This window comes from Pristiophorus japonicus, chromosome 22 (genome assembly GCF_044704955.1).
Source record: "Pristiophorus japonicus isolate sPriJap1 chromosome 22, sPriJap1.hap1, whole genome shotgun sequence".
Taxonomy (NCBI): Eukaryota; Metazoa; Chordata; class Chondrichthyes; family Pristiophoridae; genus Pristiophorus; species Pristiophorus japonicus.
Window position 1 is genome coordinate 69476416 of NC_091998.1, and position 19810 is coordinate 69496225.

The window sequence follows — 19810 nt, forward strand, 5'->3', positions numbered from 1 at the left end:
ACGGCTCTCCCTCAGTGCTGCCCCTCCGACAGTGCGGCGCTCCCTCAGTACTGTCCCTCCGACAGTGCGTCGCTCCCTCAGTACTGCCCCTCCGACAGTGCGGCGCTCCCTCAGTACTGTCCCTCAGACAATGCGCCGCTCCCTCAGTACGGCCTCTCCGAAAGTACGGCGCTGCCTTAGTACTGCCCCTCCGACAGTGCAGCACTCCCTCAGTACTGCCCCTCCGACATTGCATTGCTCCCTCAGTACTGCTTCTCCGACAGTGCAGCACTCCCTCAGTATTACCCCTCCGACAGAACGGCTCTCCCTCAGTACTGCCCCTCCGACAGTGTGGCGCTCCCTCAGTACTGTCCCTCCGACAGTGCGGTGCTCCCTCAGTACTGCCCCTCCGACAGTGCAGCGCTCCCTCAGTACTCCCCCTCCGACAGTGCGGTGCTCCCTCAGTACTGCCCCTCCCACAGTGCGGCTCTCCCTCAGTACTGCCCCTCCGACACTGCGGCGCTCCCTCAGTACTGCCCCTCCGACAGTGCAGCACTCCCTCAGTACTGCCCCTCCGACATTGCATTGCTCCCTCAGTACTGCTTCTCCGAAAGTGCAGCACTCCCTCAGTACTGCCCCTCCGACAGTGCAGCGCTCCCTCAGTACTGCTCCTCCGACAGTGCGGCGCTCCCTCAGTACTGCCCCTCCGACAGTGCGGCGCTCCCTCAGTATTGCCCCTCCAACAGTGTGGCGCTCCCTCAGTACTCCCCCTCCGACAGTGCGGCGCTCCCTCAGTACTGCCCCTCCGACAGTGCGGATCTCCCTCAGTACTGCCCCTCCGACACTGCGGCACTCCCTCAGTACTGCCCCTCCGACAGTGCAGCACTCCCTCAGTACTGCCCCTCGACATTGCGGCTCTCCCTCCGTACTGCCCCTCCGATAGTGCAGCACACCCTCAGTATTGCCCCTCCGACAGTGCAGCACTCCCTCAGTACTGCCCCTCCGACATTGCGGCTCTCCCTCCGTACTGCCCCTCCGATAGTGCAGCACACCCTCAGTATTGCCCCTCCGACAGAGCGGTGCTCCCTCAGTACTGCCCTCCAACAGTGCGACGCTTCCTCAGTACTACCCTCCAACAATGTGGCACACCCTCGGTACTGCCCCTCCGATAGTGCGGCGCTCCCTCGGTACTGCCCCTCCAACAGTGCGATGCTCCCTCAGTTGTGCCCCTCCGACAGTGTGTCGCTCCCTCAGTACTGCCCCTCCGACAGTGCCGTGCTCCCGCAGTACTGCCACTCCGACAGAGCAGGGCTACCTCAGTACTGCCCCTCCGATAGTGCGGCACTCCCTCGGTACTGCCCCTCCAACAGTGCGATGCTCCCTCAGTTGTGCCCCTCCGACAGTGTGTCGCTCCCTCAGTACTGCCCCTCCGACAGTGCCGTGCTCCCTCAGTACTGCCCCTCCGACAGTGCGGCACTCCCTCAGTACTGCGCCTCCGACAGTGAGGCGCTCACTCAATACTGCCCTCCGACAGTGCTGCACTCCCACAGTACTGCCCCTCTGACACTGCGGCGCTCCCTCAGTACGGCCCCTCCGACAATGCGGCGCTCCCTCAGTACTGCCCCTCCGACACTGCGGCGCTCCCTCAGTACTGCCCCTCCGACACTGCGGCGCTCCCTCAGTACTGCCCCTCCGACACTGCGGCGCTCCCTCAGTACTGCCCCTCCGACACTGCGGCGCTCCCTCACTACCGCCCCTCCGACAGTACGGCGCACCCTCAGTACTGCCCCTCCGACATTGCAGCGCTCCCTCAGTACTGGCCCTCCATCAGTGCGGCACTCCCTCAGTACTCTCCCTCCGACACTGCAGCGCTCCCTCAGTACTGCCCCTCCGACAGTGCAGCGCTCCCTCAGTTTCACCCTCCGACAGTGTGTAGCTCGCTCTGTACTGCCTCTCCGACATTGCAGCTCTCCCTCAGTACTGCCCCTCCGACAGTGCGGCACTCCCTCAGTACTTTCTCTCCGACAGTGCGGCACTCCCTCAGCACTGCACCTCCGACAGTGCAGCGCTCCCTCAGTACTGCCCCTCCGACAGTGCGGCGCTCCCTCAGTACTGCCCCTCCAACAGTGCGTCGCTCCCTCAGTACTGCACCTCCGACAGTGCAGCTCTCCCTCAGTACTGCCCCTCCGACAGTGCAGCACTCCCTCAGTACTGCACCTCCGACAGTGCAGCTCTCCCTCAGTACTGCACCTCCGACAGTGCAGTTCTCCCTCAGTACTGCCCCTCCGACAGTGTGGCACTCCCTCAGTAGTTCCCCTCCGAGAGTGCGGCACTGCTTCAGTACTGCCCCTCCGACAGTGCGGCTCTCCCTCAGTACTGGCCCTCCGACAGTGCGGCTCTCCCTCAATACTGCCCCTCCGACAGTGCGGCACTCCCTCAGCACTGCCTCTCCGACAGTGTGGCACTCCCTCAGAACTACCTCTCGAGCAGTCCGCTGCTCCCTCAGTACTGCCCCTACAACACTGTGTCGCTCGCTCAGTACTGCCCCACCGACAGTGCAGCTCTCCCTCAGTACTGCCCCTCCGACAGTGCAACACTGCCTCAGTACTGCCCCTCTGACAGTGCGGCGCTCCCTCAGTATTGCCTCTCCGACAGTGCGGCGCTCCCGCAGTGCTGCCACTCCGACAGAGCAGGGCTACCTCAGTACTGCCCTCCGATAGTGCGGCACTCCCTCGGTACTGCCCCTCCAACAGTGCGATGCTCCCTCAGTTGTGCCCCTCCGACAGTGTGTCGCTCCCTCAGTACTGCCCCTCCGACAGTGCGGCACTCCCTCAGTACTGCGCCTCCGACAGTGTGGCGCTCCCTCAGTACTCCCCCTCCGACAGTGCTGCGCTCCCTCAGTACTGCCCCTCCGACAGTGCGGCGCTCCCTCAGTACTGCCCCTCCGACAGAGCAGCGCTGCCTCAGTACTGCCCCTGCGACAGTGCTGCGCTCCCTCAGTACTGTCACTTCGACAGTGCACCACTCCCTCAGTACGGCCCCTCCGACAGTGCAGCACTCCCTCAATACGGCCCCACCGACAGTGCTGCGCTCCCTCAGTACCGCCCCTCCGACAGTGCGGCACTACCTCAAGACTGTCCCTCCGACAGTGCGGTGCTCCCTCAGTACTGCCCCTCCGACAGTGCGGTGCTCCCTCTGTACTGCCCCTCCGACAGTGCAGCTCTCCCTCAGTACCGCCCCTCCGACAGTGCGGCACTACCTCAGGACTGTCCCTCCGACAGTGCGGTGCACCCTCTGTACTGCCCCTCCGACAGTGTGGCACTCCCTCAGTACTGCCCATCCAACAGTGCGACACTCCCTCAGCTCTGCCCCTCCGACAGTGTGGCACTCCCCCAGAACTACCTCTCGAGCAGCGCGGTGCTCCCTCAGAACTGCACCTCCGACATTGCGGCACTCACTCAGTCCTGTTCCTCCGACCATGCGCCGCTCCCTCAGTTCTGCCCCTCCGACATTGCGGCGCTCCCTCAGTACAGTCCCACCGACAGTGCGGTGCTCCCTCAGTCCTGCCCCACCGACAGTGCGGCGCTCCCTCAGTACTGCCCCTCCGACAGTGCGGCGCTCCCTCAGTACTGTCCCTCAGTACTGTCCCTCAGACAGTGCGGCGCTCCCTCAGTACTGTCCCTCAGTACTGCAACTCCCACAGTGTGGTGCTCCCTCAGTACTGCCCCTCTGACAGTGCGGCACTCCCTCAGTACTGCCCCTCTGACAGTGCGGCTCTCCCTCAGTACTGCCCCTCTGACAGTGCGGCACTCCCTCAATACGGCCCCTCCGACAGTGCGGCGCTCCCTCAGTACTGTCCCTCAGTACTGCCCCTCCCACAGTGCAGCACTCCCTCAGTACTGCCTCTCCGACAGTGCGGCACTCCCTCAGTACTGCCCCTCCGACAGTGCGGCGCTCCCTCAGTACTGCCCCTCCGACAGTGCGGCGCTCCCTCAGTACTGTCCCTCAGTACTGTCCCTCAGACAGTGCGGCGCTCCCTCAGTACTGTCCCTCAGTACTGCCCCTCCCACAGTGTGGTGCTCCCTCAGTACTGCCCCTCTGACAGTGCGGCACTCCCTCAGTACTGCCCCTCTGACAGTGCGGCTCTCCCTCAGTACTGCCCCTCTGACAGTGCGGCACTCCCTCAATACGGCCCCTCCGACAGTGCGGCGCTCCCTCAGTACTGCCCCTCTGACAGTGCGGCACTCCCTCAATGCGGCCCCTCCGACAGTGCGGCGCTCCCTCAGGACTGCCCCTCCGACTGTGCGGCGCTCCCTCATTCCTGCCCCTCCGACAGTGCGGCGCTCCCTCAGTACTGCCCCTCTGACACTGCGGCGCTCCCTCAGTACTGCCCCTTCAACTGTGCAGCACTCCCTCATTACTGCCCCTCCGACAGTGTGGCGCTCCCTCAGTACTGCTGTTCCCACAGTGCGGCGTTCCCTCAGTACTGCCCCTCCGACAGTCCGCCGTTCATTCTGGACTGTCCCTCCGACAGTGCAGGGCTCCCTCAGTACTGCCCCTCTGACAGTGTGGCGCTCCTTCAGTACTGCTCCTCCGACAGTGCGTCGCTCCCTCAGTCCTGCCCCTCCGACAGTGCGGCGATCCCTCAGTACTGACCCTCTGACAGTGTGGCGCTCCTTTAGTACTGCTCCTCCGACAGTGCAGCGCTCCCTCAGTACTGCCCCTCCGACAGTGCGTCGCTCCCTCAGTACTGCTGCTCCGACAGTGTAGCGCTCCCTCAGTACTGCCCCTCCGACAGTGCGGCGCTCCATCAGTACTGCCCCTCCGAAAGTACGGCGCTGCCTCAGTACCGGCCCTCCTGACAATCCGCCGTTCCCTCACGACTGTCCCTCCGACAGTGCGTCGCTCCCTCAGTACTGCCCCTCCGACAGTGCGACGGTCCCTCAGTACTGCCCCTCCGACATTGCGGCACTCCCTCAGTACTGCCCCTCCGACATTGCGGCACTCCCTCAGTACTGCCCCTCCGACATTGCGGCACTCCCTCAGTACTGCCCCTCCGACATTGCAGCGCTCCCTCAGAACTGCCCCTCCGACATTGCGGCACTCCCTCAGTACTGCCCCTCCGACAGTGCTGCGCTCGCTCAGTACTGCTCCTCCGACAGTGCAGCACTCCCTCTATACTGCCCCTCCAACAGTGCTGCGCTCCCTCAGTACTGCCCCTCCGACATCGCGGCACTCCCTCAGTACTGCCCCTCCGACAGTGCATTGCTCCCTCAGTACTGCCCCTCCGACAGTGCGGCGCTCCTCAGTACTGTCCCTCAGACAGTGCGGCGCTCCCTCAGTACGGCCCCTCCGAAAGTACGGCGCTCCCTTAGTACTGCCCCTCCGACAGTGCAGCACTCCCTCAGTATTGCCCCTCCGACAGAACGGCTCTCCCTCAGTGCTGCCCCTCTGACAGTGCGGCGCTCCCTCAGTACTGTCCCTCCGACAGTGCGTCGCTCCCTCAGTACTGCCCCTCCGACAGTGCGGCGCTCCCTCAGTACTGTCCCTCAGACAGTGCGCCGCTCCCTCAGTACGGCCCCTCCGAAAGTACGGCGCTGCCTTAGTACTGCCCCTCCGACAGTGCAGCACTCCCTCAGTATTACCCCTCCGACAGAACGGCTCTCCCTCAGTACTGCCCCTCCGACAGTGTGGCGCTCCCTCAGTACTGTCCCTCCGACAGTGCGGTGCTCCCTCAGTACTGCCCCTCCGAAAGTACGGCGCTGCCTCAGTACCGGCCCTCCTGACAATCCGCCGTTCCCTCACGACTGTCCCTCCAACAGTGCATCGCTCCCTCAGTACTGCCCCTCCGACAGTGCGACGGTCCCTCAGTACTGCCCCTCCGACATTGCGGCACTCCCTCAGTACTGCCCCTCCGACATTGCGGCACTCCCTCAGTACTGCCCCTCCGACAGTGCAGCGCTCCCTCAGTACTGCCCCTCCGACATTGCGGCACTCCCTCATTACTGCCCCTCCGACAGTGCGCCGCTCCTTCCGTGTTGCCCCTCCGACAGTGCTGCGTTCCCTCAGTACGGCCCCTCCGAAAGTACGGCGCTGCCTTAGTACTGCCCCTCCGACAGTGCAGCGCTCCCTCAGTACTCCCCCTCCGACAGTGCGGTACTCCCTCAGTACTGCCCCTCCGACAGTGCGGCTCTCCCTCAGTACTGCCCCTCCGACACTGCGGCGCTCCCTCAGTACTGCCCCCCGACAGTGCAGCACCCCCTCAGTACTGCCCCTCCGACATTGCGGCTATCCCTCCGTAATGCCCATCCAACAGAGCGGGGCTACCTCAGTACTACCCCTCCGACAGGTTGGCACTCCCTCAGAACTTACTCTCGAGCAGTGCGGTGCTCCCTCAGCACTGCTCCTCTGACAGTGCGCCGCTCCTTCAGTACTGCCCCTCCGACAGTGCGTCGCTCCCTCAATACTGCCCCTTCGACAGTGCTGCGCTCCCTCAGTACTGCCCCTCCGACAGTGCAGCACTCCCTCATTACTGCCCCTCCGACAGTGCGTCGCTCCCTCAGTACTGCTGCTCCGACAGTGTAGTGCTCCCTCAGTACTGCCCCAAGACAGTGCGGCGCTCCCTCAGTACTGCCCCTCCGACAGTGCGGCACTCCCTCAGTACTGCCCCTCCGACAGTGCGGCGCTCCCTCGGTACTGTCCCTCAGACAGTGCGGCGCTCCCTCAGTACGGCCCTTCCGAAAGTACGGCGCTCTCTCAGTACTGCCCCTCCGACAGTGCGGCGCTCCCTCAGTAATGCCCCTCCGACAGTGAGGCACTTCCTCAGTACTGCCCCTCCGACAGTGCGGCGCTCCCTCAGTACTGCCCCTCCGACAGTGCGGCTCTCCCTCAGTACTGCCCCTCCGACAGTGCGGCTCTCCCTCAGTACTGCCCCTCCGACAGTGCGGCGCTCCCTCAGTACTGCCCCTCCGACAGTGCAGCACCCCCTCAGTACTGCCCCTCCGACATTGCGGCTATCCCTCCGTACTGCCCCTCCGATAGTGCAGCACACCCTCAGTATTGCCCCTCCGACAGTGCGGCGCTCCCTCAGTACTGCCCCTCCGACTCTGCGGCTCTCCCTCAGTAATGTCCATCCAACAGAGCGGGGCTATCTCAGTACTGCCCCTCCGACAGGTTGGCACTCCCTCAGAACTAACTCTCGAGCAGTGCGGTGCTCCCTCAGCACTGCCCCTCCGACAGTGCAGCGCTCCCTCAGTACTGCCCCTCCGACAGTGCGGCGGTCCCTCAGTACTGCCCCTCCGACAGTGCAGCGCTCCCTCAGTACTGCCCCTCCGACAGTGCAGCACTCCCTCAGTACTGTCCCTCCGACAGTGCGTCGCTCCCTCAGTACTGCCCCTTCGACAGTGCTGCGCTCCCTCAGTACTGCCCCTCCGACAGTGCAGCACTCCCTCAGTACTGCCCCTCCGACAGTGCATTGCTCCCTCAGCACTGCTTCTCCGAAAGTGCAGCACTCCCTCAGTACTGCCCCTCCGACAGTGCGGCGCTCCCTCAGTACTGACCCTCAGTACTGTCCCTCAGACAGTGCGGCACTCCCTCAGTACTGCCCCTCCGACAGTGCAGCACTCCCTCAGTATTACCCTTCCGACAGAACGGCTCTCCCTCAGTACTGCCCCTCCCACAGTGTGGCGCTCCCTCAGTACTGCCCCTCTGACAGTGCGGTGCGCCCTCAGTACTGCCCCTCTGACAATACGGCTCTCCCTCAGTACTGCCCCTCTGACAGTGCGGCACTCCCTCAATACGGCCCCTCCGACAGTGCGGCACTCTCTCAATCCTGCCCCTCTGACAGTCCGCCGTTCATTCAGGACTGTCCCTCTGACAGTGCAGCGCTCCCTCAGTACTGCCCCTCCGACAGTGCGGCACTCCCTCAGTACTGCCCCTCCGACAGTGCGGCGCTCCCTCAGTACTGTCCCTCAGACAGTGCGGCGCTCCCTCAGTACGGCCCCTCCGAAAGTACGGCGCTCCCTTAGTACTGCCCCTCCGACAGTGCAGCACTCCCTCAGTATTGCCCCTCCGACAGAACGGCTCTCCCTCAGTGCTGCCCCTCCGACAGTGCGGCGCTCCCTCAGTACTGTCCCTCCGACAGTGCGTCGCTCCCTCAGTACTGCCCCTCCGACAGTGCGGCGCTCCCTCAGTACTGTCCCTCAGACAATGCGCCGCTCCCTCAGTACGGCCTCTCCGAAAGTACGGCGCTGCCTTAGTACTGCCCCTCCGACAGTGCAGCACTCCCTCAGTACTGCCCCTCCGACATTGCATTGCTCCCTCAGTACTGCTTCTCCGACAGTGCAGCACTCCCTCAGTATTACCCCTCCGACAGAACGGCTCTCCCTCAGTACTGCCCCTCCGACAGTGTGGCGCTCCCTCAGTACTGTCCCTCCGACAGTGCGGTGCTCCCTCAGTACTGCCCCTCCGACAGTGCAGCGCTCCCTCAGTACTCCCCCTCCGACAGTGCGGTGCTCCCTCAGTACTGCCCCTCCCACAGTGCGGCTCTCCCTCAGTACTGCCCCTCCGACACTGCGGCGCTCCCTCAGTACTGCCCCTCCGACAGTGCAGCACTCCCTCAGTACTGCCCCTCCGACATTGCATTGCTCCCTCAGTACTGCTTCTCCGAAAGTGCAGCACTCCCTCAGTACTGCCCCTCCGACAGTGCAGCGCTCCCTCAGTACTGCTCCTCCGACAGTGCGGCGCTCCCTCAGTACTTCCCCTCTGACTGTGCGGCGCTCCCTCAGTACTGCCCCTCCGACTGTGCGGCGCTCCCTCAGTACTGCCCCTCCGACAGTACGTCGCTCCCTCAGTACTGCTGCTCCGACAGTGTAGTGCTCCCTCAGTACTTCCCCTCTGACTGTGCGGCGCTCCCTCAGTACTGCCCCTCCGACTGTGCGGCGCTCCCTCAGTACTGCCCCTCCGACAGTGCTTCGCTCCCTCAGTACTGCCCCTCCGACAGTGTAGTGCTCCCTCAGTACTGCCCCAAGACAGTGCGGCGCTCCCTCAGTACTGCTCCTCCGACAGTGCGGCACTCCCTCAGTACTGCCCCTCCAACAGTGCGGCAGTCCCTCGGTACTGTCCCTCAGACAGTGCGGCGCTCCCTCAGTACGGCCCCTCCGAAAGTACGGCGCTCCCTCAGTACTGCCCCTCCGACAGTGCGGCGCTCCCTCAGTAATGCCCCTCCGACAGTGTGGCACTTCCTCAGTACTGCCCCTCCGACAGTGCGGCTCTCCCTCAGTACTGCCCCTCCGACAGTGCGGCTCTCCCTCAGTACTGCCCCTCCGACAGTGCGGCTCTCCCTCAGTACTTAATTAGGGTATCATTGACAGCGAGTCCCACCGGCCCACTTCCCACTGCCCCCCTCTCCCCATGCCCCCGACCCCCACCACCTCCACTCCCCCCGACACCTGACTCATCCCCCAGAGCCCCCCACTCCCTCCAGCCCGCTCACTGCACAGCGCCCCCTCCCCCACTCACTCACTCGCATACAGCAGTGAAGGGTATACCGACAAATCTGTCGGACAGATACTCGGTGTAAATCTCATTGCTCAGTCCTTCTTGGTAAATGTCCAGCCAGGTTCCGGTTTTAAGCTGCAAATTGGAACAGGGAAAATCCAGGAGATAAGAATAGATCAGGATAAAAAAATGTAATTTCTCAATCAATCATCCATCTCCCCGTGCTCTCCCATCGAAGCCCATCTCTGTCGTCCCCTAACTCTCCCATCGAAGCCCATCTCTGTCGTCCCCTAACTCTCCCATCGAAGCCCATCTCTGTCGTCCCCTAACTCCCCCATCGAAGCCCATCTCTGTCGTCCCCTAACTCCCCCATCGAAGCCCATCCCTCTAGTCCCCTAACTCTCCCATCGAAGCCCATCTCTGTCGTCCCCTAACTCTCCCATCGAAGCCCATCTCTGTCGTCCCCTAACTCTCCCATCGAAGCCCATCCCTCTAGTCCCCTAACTCTCCCATCGAAGCCCATCCCTGTCGTCCCCTAACTCCCCCATCGAAGCCCATCCCTCCAGTCCCCTAACTCCCTCATCGAAGCCCATCCCTCCAGTCCCCTAACTCTCCCATCGAAGCCCATCCCTCCAGTCCCCTAACTCTCCCATCGAAGCCCATCCCTCCAGTCCCCTAACTCTCCCATCGAAGCCCATCCCTCCAGTCCCCTAACTCCCCCATCGAAGGCCATGCCTGTGGTACCCTAACTCTCCCCTCAAAGCTTCCACTACTGCTTTGCCTGGGAGTTTATTAGAAACACGTTTCTATCTTCAGCTTACTTTCGTCTAATTTGCGTTTCGAGCCTGTTTTCCAGCTGTTTCTGAATTCTGTGCCTGTTCTGTGCCCCTCAGTGATATCTCCTTTTCCCCATGTGCCGTGCTGGCTGTAGTGAGCATGAGGTGATTCGGGGGGTGGGGTTCGCTCTCTAATTGTTGCTCCCATTTACAGTGAATTTAGGGAGCTCGGAGTTAAATTAAAAAGTAGAACCTCAAAGATAGTAATCTCAGGATTGCTGCCAGTGCCACGTGCTAGTCAGAGTAGGAATCGCAGGATAGCTCAGATGAGTACGTGGCTTGAGCAGTGGTGCAGAAGGGAGGGCTTCAAATTCCTGGGACATTGGAACCGGTTCTGGGGGAGGTGGAACCAGTACAAGCCGGACGGTCTGCACCTGGGCAGGACCGGAACCAATGTCCTAGGGGGAGTGTTTGCTAGTGCTATTGGGGAGGAGTTAAACTAATATGGCAGGGGGATGGGAACCTAGGCAGGGAGACAGAGGGAAGTAGAATGGGGGCAGAAGCAAAGGATAGAAAGAAGAAAAGTAAAAGTGGAGGGCAGAGAAACCCAAGGCAAAAATCAAAATAGGCCACATTACAGCAAAATTCTAAAGGGGCAAAGTGTGTTAAAAATACAAGCCTGAAGGCTCTGTGCCTCAATGCGAGGAGTATTCGTAATAAGGTGGACGAATTAACTGCACAGGCAACAATTAACGAATATGATATAATTGGCATCGCGGAGACATGGGTGACCAAGGCTGGGAACTCAACATCCAGGGGTATTCAACATTCAGGAAGGATAGACAGAAAGGAAGATGAGGTGGGGTAGCGTTGCTGGCTAAAGAGGAAATTAACACAATAGGAAGGAAGGACATTAGCTTGGATGATGATGTGGAATCTGTATGGGTGGAGCTGCAGAATACCAAAGGGCAGATAACACTAGTGGGAGTTGTGTACCGACCACCAAACATTAGTCGTGAGGTTGGGGACAGCATCAAACAAGAAATTAGGGATGCGTGCAATAAAGGTACAGCAGTTATCATGGGCGACTTCAATCTACATATTGACTGGGCTAACCAAACTGGTAGCAAAACGGTGGAGGAGGATTTCCTGGAGTGTATTAGGGATGGTTTTCTCGACCAATATATCGAGGAACTAACTAGAGAGCTGGCCATCCTAGACTGGGTGATGTGTATTGAGAAAGGACTAATTAGCAATCTTGTTGTGCGAGGCCCCTTGGGGAAGAGTGACCATAATATGGTAGAATTCTTTATTAAGATGGAGAGTGACACAGTTAATTCAGAAACTAGGGTCCTGAACTTAAGGAAAGGTAACTTCGATGGTATGAGGCGTGAATTGGCTAGAATAGACTGGCAAAGGATACTTAAAGGGTTGACGGTGGATAGGCAATGGCAAACATTTAAAGATCACATGGATGAACTTCAGCAATTGTACATCCCTGTCTGGAATAAAAATAAAACGGGGGAGGTGGCTCAACCGTGGCTAACAAAGGAAATTAAGGATAGTGTTAAATCCAAGGAAGAGGCATATAAATTGTGCAGGAAAAGCGGCAAACCTGAGGACTGAGAGAAATTTAGAATTCAGCAGAGGAGGACAAAGGGTTTAATTAAGACGGGGAAATAGAGTACGAGAAGAAGCTTGCTGGGAACACAAAAACTTACTGCAAAAGCTTCAATAGATATGTGAAGAGAAAAAGATTAGTGAAGACAAATGTAGATCACTTGCAGTCGGATTCAGATGAATTTATAATGGGGAACAAAGAAATGGCAGACCAATTAAACAAATACTTTGGTTCAGTCTTCACGAAGGAAGACATAAATAACCTTCCGGAAGTACTAGGGGACTGAGGGTCTAGTGAGAAGGAGGAACTGAAGGATATCCTTACTAGGCAGGAAATTGTGTTAGGGAAATTGATGGGATTGAAGGCCGATAAATCCCCAGGGCCTGAAAATCTGCATCCAAGAGTACTTAAGGAAATGGCCCTAGAAATCGTGAATGTATTGGTGATCATTTTCCAACAGTCTATCGACTCTGGATCAGTTCCTTTGGACTGGAGGGTAGCTAATGTAACACCACTTTTTAAAAAAGGAGGGAGAGAGAAAACGGGTAATTATAGCCTGACATCAGTAGTGGTGAAAATGTTGGAATCAATCATTAAGGATGAAATAGCAGCGCATTTGGAAAGCAGTGACAGGATCGGATCAAGTCAGCATGGATTTATGAAGGGGAAATCTTCTTGAATGCTTGACAAATCTTCCAGAATTTTTTGATGATGTAACTAGTAGAGTGGACAAGGGAGAACCAGTGGATGTGGTGTATTTGTACTTTCAAAAGGCTTTTGACAAGGTCCCACACAAGAGATTGGTGTGCAAAATTAAAGCACATGGTATTGGGGGTAATGTACTGACGTGGATAGAGAACTGGTTGGTAGATAGAAAGCAGAGAGTCGGGATAAACGGGTCCTTTTCAGAATGGCAGGCAGTGACTAGTGGAGTGCCGCAGGGCTCAATGCTGGGACCCCAGCTATTTACAATATACATTAATGATTTGGATGAAGGAATTGAATGTAATATCTCCAAGTTTGCAGATGACACTAAACTGGGTGGCGGTGTGAGCTGTGAGGAGGACGCTAAGAGGCTGCAGGGTGACTTGGACAGGTTAGGTGAGTGGGAAAATGCATGGCAGATGCAGTATAATGTGGATAAATGTGAGGTTATCCACTTTGGGAGCAAAAACACGAAGGCAGAATATTATCTGAATGGCAGCAGATTAGGAAAAGGGGAGGTGCAACGAGACCTGGGTGTCATGGTACATCAGTCATTGAAAGTTGGCATGCAGGTACAGCAGGCGGTGAAGAAGGCAAATGGCATATTGGCCTTCATAGCTAGGGGATTTGAGTATAGGAGCAGGGAGGTCTTATTGCAGTTATACAGGGCCTTGGTGAGGCCTCACCTGGAATATTGCGTTCAGTTTTGGTCTCCTAATCTGAGGAAGGACGTTCTTGCTATTGAGGGAGTGCAGCGAAGGTTCACCAGACTGATTCCCGGGATGGCAGGACTGACATATGAGGAGAGACTGGATCAACTGGGCCTTTATTCACTGGAGTTTAGAAGGATGAGAGGGGATCTCATAGAAACATATAAGATTCTGACGGGACTGGACAGGTTAAATGCGGGAAGAATGTTCCCAATGTTGGGGAAGTCCAGAACCAGGGGACACAGTCTTAGGATAAGGGGTAGCCCATTTTGGACTGAGATGAGGAGAAACTTCTTCACTCAGAGAGTTGTTAACCTGTGGAATTCCCTGCCGCAGAGAGTTGTTGAGGCCAGTTCATTGGATATATTCAAGAGGGAGTTAGATATGGCCCTTATGGCTAAAGGGATCAAGGGGTTTGGAGAGAAAGCAGGAAAGGGGTACTGAGGGAGTGATCAGCCATGATCTTATTGAATGGTGGTACAGGCTTGAAGGGCCGAATGGCCTACTCCTGCTCCTATTTTCTATGTTTCTATGAATTACTACTTACCAACCTGACTTTCTGGTAAATTCTATCTTTGCTTTCGAAGAATATTCCAGACTGAAACATAATCATTGCTGCGGGTCTCAAAGTAGACTCACTCGCTGATAACCGTCTCGGGCCTGTCTAGGTAAGATCGAAACGTTGAACCGGGGAATGTAACAAGGGCTCATCTGTTGACCAATCTCTCTGCTGCTCTGGGGAAAGCACAGGGACCCAGAGGCCCCCATCCTGTCCAAGTCCCTCTGATCGGGACTGGTTTTCGATGCCCGTTTGGAGAGGTATTTCCCCCCTCACTGCCCCAGGGATTTCCTGTTTGAGTTCTTTCCCAGGAGCTGGGATTTGTGGGTCGGAGAAGTGGGGAGGGTCTGGATGCCTGATGCACATATTGCCGTCCGGAGCTGACTGGTTGGAGCAGGCACCTGGTCAGAGTATTCACCTAGGCCCCCCGACCCCCGCCTCGCCTCTCCCTTGGGTCAATTGCCTACGCAACCTGCCTTGGCTGAGATCCTCTAGTGCAGGGCTGCCTGGGGATTGGACAGCTATTCCTCCGCCAAACTCACCGGGTGACCATGGGAAGGCGAGTGGTCCTGCTAACCATTCCCGGGCCCTCCTTACCTCCACGTGGGACTTCTTGATGAAGAGGTTGGACAGCAGTGTGGAGAAGCCAGGGACGATACAGTTCTGCGCGATGAAACCCATCTTCAGCTCCGATAGGCAGATGACGCTATCGCTCTGCCTCATGTCCCAGCTCGGGAGATTCTGCAGGTAGGCCTGTCCCACACATACACACAACATGCATTTATGCAGCGCCTACACGGGGTGTGGCAAACAGGTGGGGAGGGAGATGGGGAGAGAGTGGGTAGGTGACACCTGGGGGAAGGTGGGTACGTGGGGTGGAGGACATAAAAAACAACATTTGCATTTATAATTTGTGAATTCAGTCAATGAAGCAGTTTTGGGGCAGACAGGGCCTCGGTTTAACGTCCCACCAGAAAGGCGACCTCTCCGACAGTGCAGCACTCCCTCAGTACTGCCCCTCCAACAGTGCGGCGCTCCCTCAGTACTCCCCCTCCGACAGTGCGGCGCTCCCTCAGTACTGCCCCTCCGACAGTGCAGCACTCCCTCAGTACTGCTCCTCCGACAGTGCAGCACTCCCTCAGTGCTGCCCCTCCGACTGTGCAGCTCTCCCTCAGTACTGCGCCTTCGACATTGTGGCACTCCCTCAGTACTGCCCCTCTGACAGTGCGGGGCTCCATCAGTTCTGCCCCTCCAACAGTGCATGGCTCCCTCAGTACTGTCCCTCCGACAGTGCGGCACTCCCTCAGTACTGCCCCTCTGACAGTGCGGTGCTCCCTCAGTACTGCCCCTCCGACAGTGCGGCATTCCGTCAGTGCTGCCCCCTCCGACAGTGCGGCACTCCCTCAGTGCTGCCCCTCCGATAGTGCGGCACTCCCTCAGTACTGCCCCTCCGACAGTGCGGCACTCCCTCAGTGCTGCCCCTCCGACAGTGCGGCACTCCTTCAGTACTGCCCCTCCGACAGTGCGGCGCTCCCTCAGTACTGCCCCTTCGACAGTGCGGCTCTCCCTCAGTACTGCATCTCCAACAGTTCAGGGCTCCCTCAGTACTGCCTCTCTGACAGTGCGGCGTTCCCTCACTACTGCCCCTCCCACAGTGCGGCATTCCCTCAGTACTGCCGCTCCGACAGTACAGTTCTCCCTCATTACTGCCCCTCCTACAGTACAGGGCTTCCTAAGTACTGCCCCTCCGACAGTGCAGGGCTCCCTCAGTGCTGCCGCTCCGACAGTACAGTTCTCCCTCATTACTGCCCCTCCTACAGTACAGGGCTTCCTAAGTACTGCCCCTCCGACAGTGCAGGGCTCCCTCAGTGCTGCTCCTCCGACAGTGCAGTGCTCCCTCAGTACTGCCCCTCCGACAGTGCAGGGCTCCCTCAGTACTGCCCCTCCGTTAGTGCAGGGCTCCCTCAGTACTGCCCCTCCAACAGTGCGGCACTCCCTCAGTACTGCCCCTCCGACAGTGCAGGGCTCCCTCAGTACTTCCCCTCCGACAGTGCAGGGCTCCCTCAGTACTGCACCTCCGACAGTGCAGGGCTCCCTCAGTACTGCACCTCCGACAGTGCAGGGCTCCCTCAGTACTGCACCTCCAACAGTGCAGGGCTCCCTCAGTACTGCACCTCCGACAGTACAGGGCTCCCTCAGTACTGCACTGGGAGTGTGGGCCTGGATTTCATTCTCAAGTCTCTGAAGAGAGACGAGTGTACTCCCCACTGAGAAGTTGAGGTGATCTATCAAAGAGGGAAGACTGGTTTGGAGTTACTGACTCATTCCTGTTGCCAGGAATGATTGTATTTTGGGGGATGAGCAACGGTGGGTCAGGATACAGCACTGTTGCGTCCTCCAGTACTCATTCACTCACCTTGCTGTGGTGCTGCAGTACCTGAGCAATCACACGGATTTCCGGACAGTGCTGCTTGACTGCAATTGCCCTACAATCAGACATTAAAGGAAAGTGTTGTAAATATTTAAATATCAAGGTTTGAGAGAGTTGTTACACAGTCTAGTTGCACACTCCCAGAATGGGGGGATGGGCTTCGATGGGAGGGTTAGGGGACTGGAGGGATGGGCTTCGATGGGAGAGTTAGGGGACGGGAGGGATGGGCTTCAATGGGAGAGTTCGGGGACTGGAGGGATGGGTTTCGATGGGAGAGTTAGCGGACTGGAGGGATGGGCTTCGATGGGAGAGTTAGGGGACTGGAGGGATGGGCTTCGATGGGAGAATTAGGGGATGGGAGGGATGGGCTTCGATGGGAGAGTTAGGGGATGGGAGGGATGGGCTTCGATGGATAGGTGTCAGCTTTGATGGGTGACATGGCTTTTTGTCATACATGATTTTTAAAATTGTTTTTAATGGTTGATATTTTTGTGGAAGTATTTCAGCTTGAGGATGTGCCGTGTCAGTGCACCGGGTCTTGCACTTTCTCTCACCGCTCCTTCAGCCCCGACACTGGGTTGGATCCTCGGCTGGTAGACCGGTCTCCCAGAAGGCCGGATTCACACCCTCCTCACTTCCATGGTCAAACTAGTGAAAATCTACCAGTTAACTCACACTGTATTTGCACCCCAGTTCCCAACCAGTCTCAGCAAGGTTGCCTTGGGAACCAGAAGTGTGACTGGTTGTGAGGAAGGTGTTGCTGTGCATCGTGAGTTGGGGCAGATAGAGACAAAAACTTGCATTTATATAGCGCCTTTCATCACTTGCGGATGTTGCATAGCACTTCACAGCCAGTGCAGTGCTGTTTGAAATGTAGTCACTGTTGTAATGTAGGAATGGCAGCCGCCAATTTGCGCACAGCAAGCTCCCGCAAACTGCTCTTTTCCGAGGCCACGTCTGCCCTCTCAGGTGGTTGTAAAAGATCCCACGGCACTATCTCAAAGAAGCGCAGGAGAGATCTCCCCGGTCTCCTGGTCAATATTTATCCCTCAATCAAAATATCAAAGAAAACACATTATCTGGTCATTATCACATTGCTGTTTGTGGGAGCTTGCTGTGCGCAAATTGGCTGCCGCGTTTCCCACATTACAACAGTGACCACACTCCAAAAGTACTTCATTGGCAGTAAAGTGCATTGAGGCGTCCGGTTGTCGTGAAAGGCGCTATATAATTGCAAGTCTTTCTTTCTTTGTTCTTTCTTCGAAATAGTGCCGCGGGATCCTTTACATCCACCTGAGAGGCAGACGGGACCTCGGTTTAACGTCTCGTCTGAAAGACAGCCCCTCCGACAGTGCAGCACTCCCTCAGTACTGCCATTCCGACAGTGTGGCGCTCCCTCAGTACTGCCCCTCCGACAGTGCGGCACTCCCTCAGTACTGCTCCTCCGACAGTGCGGCACTCCCTCAGCACTGCCCCTCCGACCGTGCGGCGCTCCCTCAGCACTGCCCCTCCGACAGTGCGGCACTCCCTCAGTACTGCCCCTCCGACAGTGCGGCACTCCCTCAGTACTGCCCCTCCGACAGTGCAGCGCTCCCTCAGTACTGCCCCTCCGATATTGTGGCGCTCCCTCAGTACTGCCCCTCCGACAGTTCAGCGCTCCCTCAGTACTGCCCCTCCGACAGTGCGGCGCTCCCTCAGCACTGCCCCTCCGACAGTGCGGCACTCCCTCAGTACTGCCCCTCCGACAGTGCGGCGCTCCCTCAGTACTGCCTCTCAGACAGTGCAGCGCTCCCTCAGTACTGCCCCTCCGACAGTGCAGCGCTCCCTCAGCACTGCCCCTCCGACAGTGTCAGCCTAGATTTATGTGCTCAAGTTCCTGGAGTGTGACTGGAACCCACAATCTCCTGACTCCGAGGCGAGAGAGCTGCCCAGTGAGCCTCGGCTGACACTTGAGCGGGGGAGATGTCCTGGTGACCTGGACAGTATTTATCCCACAGCTCACTGACATGGGATAGCAATTGTATTGCTGGGTGTGGAACACGTTTGGTTTGGAATGACAGCTGGGTTGATCAGCACTGCACGCGATGCATTGAGTAATGTGCTTGGAGCTGTCAGAGTGCTATATAAATGCAACTCGGTTTATCTCTCGATGCCAGGTTCCTACCTCATGATGTTTGTAGAATCTTCCGCCTCGGGACTGAGGCAGTTTTTGTCTGCCAAAATCAAACAGGCGTCCGCCTCGTGCAGCTACGGTGAGAGGGAGAAGGGATGGAGTCCGATTTAATGGCATGTATGTATTGAAGGAACCTTTTGCCGAGATAGCTTCTTTACTCCACCCATCTACTCCTGGAGCTGTGCCTTTACCAACCATCCAAACAATGACAGCCTTGGTCAGATTTATCTAACAGACCATTCGGGCGGTGGAGGGCGTTCCCTTAGCCAATGTGGCCGATGGTCGCCGTTCTAACACCGATTGAGTCCGAGGTAGTGGGCCCAGAGGGGGGGGGGGCGGCAGAGCGGAGTGGCGGAAGGTCATCTGCTCCCCTTTGCCCCGTATCTCCTTATCCGTTAAGAAACTGTCTATTTCTGTCTTAAATTAAATTTATTCAATGACCCAGCTTCCACAGCTCTCTGAGGCAGCGAATTCCACAGATTTACAACCCTCAGAGAAGAAATTCCCCCTCACCTCAGTTTTAAATGGGGCGCGCCTTATTCTAAGACCATGCCCCCTAGTTCTAGTCTCCCCCATCAGTGGAAACATCCTCTCTGCATCCACCTTGTCAAGCCCCCTCATAATTTTATATGTTTTGATAAGATCACCTCTCATTCTTCTGAATTCCAATGAGTAGAGGCCCAACCTACTCAACCTTTCCTCATAAGTCAACCCCCTCATCCTCGGAATCAACCGAGTGAACCTTCTCTGAACTGCCTCCAAAGCAAGTATATCCTTTTGTAAATATGGAAACCAAAACTGCACGCAGTATTCCAGGTGTGGCCTCACCAATGCCCTGTATAACTGTAGCAAGACTTCTCTGCTTTTATACTCCATCCCCTTTGTAATAAAGGCCAAGATACCATTGGCCTTCCTGATCACTTGCTGTACCTGCATACTATCCTTTTGTGTTTCATGCACAAGTACCCCCAGGTCCTGCTGTACTGCAGCACTTTTCAATCTTTCTCCATTTAAATAATAACTTGCTCTTTGATGTTTTTCTGCCAAAGTGCATGACCTCACACTTTCTAACATTATACTCCATCTACCAAATTTTTGCCTACTCACTTAGCCTGTCTATGTCCCTTTGCAGATTTTTTGTGTCCTCCTCACACATTGCTTTTCCTCCCATCTTTGTATTGTCAGCAAACTTGGCTTCATTACATTCAGTCCCTTCTTCCAAGTCGTTAATATAGATTGTAAATAGTTGGGGTCCCAGCACTGATCCCTGCGGCACCCCACTAGTTACTGTTTGCCAACCCAAGAAGGAACCATTTATCCCAACTCTCTGTTTTCTGTTAGTTAGCCAATCCTCTATC

General features: G+C 57.2%; 1 protein-coding gene across 1 annotated transcript in view; it reads right to left on the minus strand.

Annotated features, from left to right (window-relative positions):
* Positions 1 to 19810, minus strand: part of LOC139234659 (calcium-activated potassium channel subunit alpha-1-like) — a 215629-nt gene that overhangs the window by 163646 nt on the left and 32173 nt on the right. The window contains 4 exon segments of the mRNA XM_070865340.1: positions 9503 to 9612; positions 14446 to 14601; positions 16265 to 16334; positions 18444 to 18517. Of these exon segments, the coding sequence (XP_070721441.1) occupies positions 9503 to 9612; positions 14446 to 14601; positions 16265 to 16334; positions 18444 to 18517 (410 nt within the window).